We start from the raw sequence: 7,076 nt of genomic DNA, 5'->3' as shown, positions 1-7,076 counted from the left end.
TTTATCCAGGGCTGATTTTTGAAATGTTAACATTTTTAGGAAAAAAAAGAAAGAATGAAGAGTAAATTTTTTCTTTGAATAAAAAACAGTCAAAGTGATAATATCAAATATGTTCAAATAGTAGTCATTCTGTTTGTCACACTAGTGACCATGTGCCCTGAAATTTTGATTAGCTTTGGATTTCTTTTTTTCAGATAGCTATGTTTTTTTGCTGATTATGGTGACAAGGTCAATTTTCTAGACCTAAACACAGATTTTTAGACATATAAAGAGATACTCAATCTGATTCATAACAAGAAAAAAATTTTAAGAGCCGTTCTATAACAAGGCAACACTCACAGAAAAAAAAATAGTCCCTAATGACAGTAACATGAATTAAATTTATCCTCTCTAAAAAACTTAAACGTTCTTCAGCAGAAAATAACTACCGAACATTGTTTATTCCAATTCCATCTCAGCCCCTGGAACCTCGGATTCTCAAGGGAAAAAGTATTGATCCCTTAGGCCCCACTATAAACTCCCCAAGTAAAAGAAACCACACAGAGAGACCTGGTGGGCAATCAGCCTGCACCACTTGCAGAAAGAGAATCTGGAGGCTGCTCTGATGTGAGTAAACAAAGCAACCCCATTTTTCAACATCAGTTGTGTATCATACCAAGGTGTGCTGGAAATGATGGGGCAAAAAGGGCTAGAGTCAAAGTTCTCGTATATTTCACCCCAAGACCAGGAATAATCACGTCATCCCTGGAGACCTAGTTGAATTCAGTTGAGGAACTGTGTTGGGCTCAGTGTTGCCTGAGGAGGATATGAATGAACAATGATTGAAAGTTTAAAAGAGTGAATGAATGAATATTATATGCGTTTAGTGTTTTATTTGCATTTATAATTATGACCATTCAATACTTGGCCCTGTGCTGGGAATTTTACATAAATCACCTCACTTTAAGTCACATCATTACAAAATAGACTTTATTTCTTTCTCTTCTTCTTCCTTTTTAAAACAATTAAAGCTATTTTTAAAAGAAAAAGTGAATAAATTTATGAGTTTAAAGACTTTCTCTCCCCACTCCCATGCCCAAGGATAACCACTAAAAGTTTGTTGTGGGGGCCGGCCCAGTGGCATAGTGGTTAAGTTCGTGTGCTCTGCTTCAGTGGCCCAGGGTTCACAGGTCGGATCATGGGTGTGGACCTATGCACCCCTTATCAAGCCATGCTGTGACAGGCATCCTACATATAATGTAGAGGAAGATGGGCACAGATGTTAGCTCAGGGCCAATCTTCCTCAGCAAAAGCACCAGGGTTCAGAATAGGTTTAGCAAATTCAAAATACTTGGATACATGGCTTGTGTGTGTGTATGTGTATGTGTATTTGTGTGCTGTGTCTCTTGTACTGGTTTTCCATAGTTCTTGAAAAGTGTCCTCTAATATGTCGCACATTTTATTTGAATTCAAAAGGATTAAATTGATATAGTAAATATCATTACCTTATCAAGATTCTAGTTTAAAAGTGGACCCATGACCAATTCTATCTTCCTCTCACATGTGCCTTTACCCACTGGATGGAAGCCTCTTTGAGAGGGCTGAATTTAATCAATTTTACAGAACATTTACCTGAGGAGGCAACTCACACAAATTTATTGGCCCTTAGCCCTCACTAAATGTTCAGTTTAAGAGAATTGTTTCCTGTTGCATCACTACAGACTTATCCCACTCTCTTCATTTCTCAAGATATCTGAGAGAACCAGGTTACCCAAGAAACATCAACAACAGGTTTCATTGCTATATTCTCCACCACTAAAGGCACATTCTTATCTAAAATGGACTATCTCATCTAGGGAACTGTGGCTCTGCCTGACATTAACCGACATCAGAGTAAAACAGCCTGCTACTGATATATTGGGGACATGGTTTTTCCTTTGTGAAGAATGTCTGTTATTGTACAACATTTAAAGTGTATAAAAATATATTTAAAATAATGTAACCATTCATGTAGCCACCATCTAACTTCCGCAACTTGCTTTTTATTACTCATCATTTCACTTGAGAAATTTATACACATGGATGTTGTAGCATCAGTTTACTGAATTTTCACTGATTTATTTAATAGTTTGTATTATTTTCTATGATCAACAACACTGCATGAACATACTTTTGTCTGTATAAGTGTATTTATATGTACACATATTCATACATATACTTACAAGTATATGTGTGTGTGTGTATATCCTTATTTATGTGGTCAAAAATTTCTCTAGAATATGTACCAATGGAAATTTTGGACCATAGGAGGACGTATATTTAGTTTTACTATTTATTTCAAGCTTGTCTCCAACATGACTACTAATTTATTTTCTCACCAGAAATATGTCTCCACATTCTCACCAAAACTTTGCATGTTAGACTAGGTGTAAAATTATATTTCAATACAGTATTAATATATAATTATCTGATACTAGTGAGTTGTGTATATTACCATATTTCTATTGACTATTTTGGTTTTTCCTTTTATAATTATCCTGATTATATCTTTTGTGAATTTTTCCCTTGGGGTAATTTATACAAATTATTTTTATATACTGGATACTGATTCTTTGCTATTTATATGTGTGGCAAACAAATTTACCTGAGTAAATTTCCAGTCAGTGTCCACACTTCTCTTTTTTATAATGTTGTATTCTTAATTTAGATATAGTTGAATTTTTAATGTTTTATGTTTTGTGCATTCATGACGTTTTAATTTTTTCTGCATATCTGTCATAGGTAGTCTGCTATGTGTTACTCTCAAGTTTACAATTGAAGTCTTTATTGCATTTGGAATTGATTTTTCTAACATGTACATTAAGAATACAATACTTTTTCACTTGTATAAGCATTTATAGCACCACAGTTTATTGGGCCATTTTTCATTGGTGTACATGTATTGTTTTCATACATCAAGCATCCATAGACTTGTGAGCCTGTGTATGATTTGCTTTTCTCAATTCCATTTATCTATTTGTCTACCCTCAGTACCACATTGTCTTTATTATTATCACTTTATAATAAGTTCTGATATTTGGTAGGACAAGTTCCCACCTTGTTTTCCTTTAAAATTCTCTAAGCTATTTTTAGCTCTTTTCTCTTCCATATAAACTTTATAAGTCTGTGAAGATGCACACAAAATTCTCTCAACGTTCCATCGGAATTACATTGAATTTATAAATTAATATGGGGAAAAAATACAATGTTATACAATTTGGTCTTGCTTGCTTATGGAAAATATTTTTTTCCTCCTTCTGAAGTTTCTTTTCTGCAAAGGGAGCTTAATTTGCGTAATTATAGCCTTTCTCTCCCTATTTTATTCACGCTTGTACTGGAAAGGTGGAGTGACATATTTGATTGGTAAATCTGAGAACAACCTGGCATGCCCTGCTCTGCCCTTAGCCATCCTGCTGAAGCCCTCATTCCCCTGCATTTCAGAGGCACTTCCCCACAACGCTCAAGAGTCATGCCCCAGTCACGACCAGCAAGACTGGGTAGATAAGCCTGTTTACTTATGATGTTCATTGGAAACAAGTAACTTGAATAATAAACTTCACGTCTTCCTCCAGTATCTAAAGGTGATATTATAGTCTCCATATATACACTTTTATTTCTCAACTTGTTCAACTCCTAGGAAAAGAAGAGAATACCTCTTCACTGGAGCCTCCTATGTGATCTCAGCAATCGTTTGTTTAATATATGGTTGGATTTGATTAGCGAATGTGTATTTTTAAAGCTGTTTGCATCTATATTCACAAGTAAGTTTGTTTCTAGTTTTCTTTTCTCAAACCTTACTTACTTGTGTGTCGAGGTTACATTAGTCTCACAAAATAAGTTGGGGAATGTTTTCTTTTGCTACTTGCAGGGAAAGGTTGTACAATATTAGAATTAGTTGTTCCATAAATGTTTGATAAAACTTTCCTGTAACATAATTGCATGTAGTGCCTATGTGAGTAAATTTTTAAATAACAAGTCAAACGACTTAATTGTTTTAAAATATTTTGCATGCACACACACAGAAAGACACACGCATACTGACTACTATCACTCTCTATCCTGTTAGTCTGCTTTCTTTTTTTAAAAATAAATATTGAGGGCCGGCTCCGTGGCTTAGCGGTTGGGTGTGCGCGCTCTGATGCTGGTGGCCCGGGTTCGGATCCCGGGCGCGCCCCAGGGCACCACTTCTCCGTCCAACGCGAGGCCGAGTCCCACGTACAGCAACTAGAAGGATGTGGACCTATGACATACAACTATCTACTGGGGCTTTGGGGGTAAAAATGAATAAATAAAATCTTTAATAAATAAATAAATAAATAAATATTGAGAAAACAAAAATAATGTTTATCAGATTATGTGTATGGTATAAAATATCATGGTGCAATAAATACCATGTGCCAGCAACCCAGTTTAATATGGAAAAACAGTTTTATTATTGCTTTTTACTTTCTCAGGGAAAGAAACTAGTGAAAGGAATGGACTTTATTCAGTTATTTTTCATAAAGAACAAACCATAAGGCAAAAAAAATGATTAATTATTACTTCAAATTTAAGGATTTATGCTCTATAAAGGATATCATAGACAAAATTAATAGATGAAGGAATGTGAGAAATACTTTGTCAAGTGAACAACTGACGTGAGATTCAAATCTTGGATAAACAAAGAACATCTAAAATCAACTCAATAGAAACATTGGCAAAAAATATAAATAGGCGATTTACAAAACACTAGAATCCTCAAATTCTAAAAAGAACATTAGATAATGATCAAATTTCCTTCTAATTAATCGGAAGAAAACAAATAAAAATGAGATATCACTTTCCACCTATTTTCCTGGATAAAAAATACTAGGAAAATACCAATGTTCACAAGGAACTGAGGACATGGAAACACTCATGCACAATTAGTGAAGATGTACACTGGTGCATCCATTACAGAAAGTGAGCTGGAAAAATCTGGCCAAGTTAAATGTATGCATACCCTCAGACTCAAAAATTTTGTCCCTAGGAATATATTTTAAAACTTTTTACACTGAGTTATTTGTAGTGGAGACAAGTTGTAGGCAATCTTCTATCCATCACTAGGAAACCATATAGGTAAAATATGATGGATGGACACTATAGAGCGTGATACTCAATGATGTGTAGTCCATGGACCAGCATCAGTCTTTGGACTCTCTGTTTCCACTCTATGATGAGATAGCTACTGAAAGTGAGATTGAGAATTTAAACTATTACAGAATTTTGCCAGTACTGGGAACTTTACATTGATTTTTGCAAAAATATTGGACCACTACATATTGGAAGTTTTACAAAGAAAATTATCCTTTACCATCCGTATTTTGATGCACACTTCTATAAAGGACTCCACAGGTCCAGATGTCCATCATGGCAGAGAATAGTTACTAAGGAAAGGAAAAGGATGAAATGAGAATAGAGAGATAGCTCTATGGGTATGTCACAATTTCAGATATAATAATTAGTATTTAGGCAAATTAGGGTTTCTATTAAAAAATAGAGAGCATAAAAGAAAGAATAATTAAATAAAAATATATTCTTATATGTTCCCTAATTGATATATTTATGAAATACAAATCACTTTTGTATCCTGAGCACACAGCTACTGGTCCAAGGCAATTTCCCCCAACTGTAGATGAAATTATCAAAGTCAGGTGTCAAGGTTCAGCCATTAAAATCTAAGTCAATTATCTGATAGAAAATATTCTCTGACCCCACTATGAAATCAAATATTATACCATTTACAATTCCATAATTAGATAAAGGATCACAATGGTCTTAGCTTTCTCAGTTCTCCTTTCTTCGCACTTTTTCAGCTGATGTTTAATCTTGCTAGCCATGGAACAAAACAATGGCACTGAAGTGACTGATTTCATTCTCCTGGGATTTGCTGGCCAACACAAGTCTTGGCATATCCTCTTCATAATATTTCTAGTGATCTATGTGGCCACCCTAGTGGGCAATATTGGCATGATCCTACTCATCAAGATTGATTCCTGCCTTCACACTCCTATGTACTTCTTCCTCCAACACCTGGCATTTGTTGATCTTTGCTACACCTCTGCTATCATTTCCAAGATGCTGCGAAACTTTGTAGGGACAAAGCAGTCAATCTCATTCATAGGATGTATAGTGCAATTACTAGTCTATGGTGCTTTTGCAACAACTGACTGCTACATCCTAGCTGCTATGGCAGTGGACCGTTATATGGCTATCTGTAACCCTCTCCGCTATCCAGTACTTATGACCCAGAGAGTCTGCAATCAACTTTTAATTGGTTCATACTTCATGGGTTTCCTAAATGCCTCTATAAACACAAGTTTTACTTTCTCATTGAACTTTTGCAAATCCAATAAAATTAACCACTTTTTCTGTGATGAACCCCCAATACTTGCCCTATCATGCTCCAATATTTACTTCAGCATCATACTACTCACAGTCTTTGTGGGGTTTAACTTGACATTCACTATGTTGGTTGTCATCTTTTCCTACATATATATCCTGGCTGCCATCCTGAAGATGTCTTCTGCTGCAGGGAGGAAAAAGGCCTTCTCTACGTGTGCCTCCCATGTGACAGCAGTCACCATTTTCTATGGGACTCTCCCTTACATGTATCTGCACCATCGTAGCACAGAGTCTCAAGAGCAAGAGAAAATGGCTTCTGTGTTTTATGGTATTATTATTCCTATGTTAAACCCCCTCATCTACAGCCTGAGGAACCAAGATGTGAAAGAAGCCCTAAAAGGAGTTGGAAAGAAGTATTTCTAGTTTGAACCTCGATTTCTAACCCAACATGGTTCAACAAACAAACCAACAATTGTCTCTTGTTTCTCAACAGTAGAGGATGTAGCAAATGTTTATGAGACACAAAGGCACTCCTTAATTATGTCAATAACATCTGAAAAAAATTTTTTAAATCTCATATGATTACATAAATAAGCTTCTAATTCATGTGTTTCTTACAGATAAAACATCTGAAAAGACTTTTGATACTGCTTTTGTACATTTTGAGGAGTGCTTTTTTCAAATACTTACCTTTT

The 7,076-nt window shown here is 35.2% G+C and overlaps 1 protein-coding gene across 1 annotated transcript; it reads left to right on the top strand.

Moving 5' to 3' along the window:
* Nucleotides 1-5,874: 5,874 nt before the first annotated feature.
* On the top strand, nucleotides 5,875-6,804 carry LOC106800033 (olfactory receptor 5AK3-like). The gene has a single exon (XM_014793101.2). The coding sequence runs from the start codon at nucleotides 5,875-5,877 to the stop codon at nucleotides 6,802-6,804; it is 930 nt and encodes a 309-aa protein (XP_014648587.2).
* The last annotated feature ends 272 nt before the right edge of the window (nucleotides 6,805-7,076 follow it).

Source organism: Ceratotherium simum, chromosome 34, assembly GCF_057802395.1.
Source record: "Ceratotherium simum simum isolate JZ-2026a chromosome 34, ASM5780239v1, whole genome shotgun sequence".
Taxonomy (NCBI): domain Eukaryota; kingdom Metazoa; phylum Chordata; class Mammalia; order Perissodactyla; family Rhinocerotidae; genus Ceratotherium; species Ceratotherium simum.
This window is presented reverse-complemented; position numbering and strand designations above follow the sequence as displayed.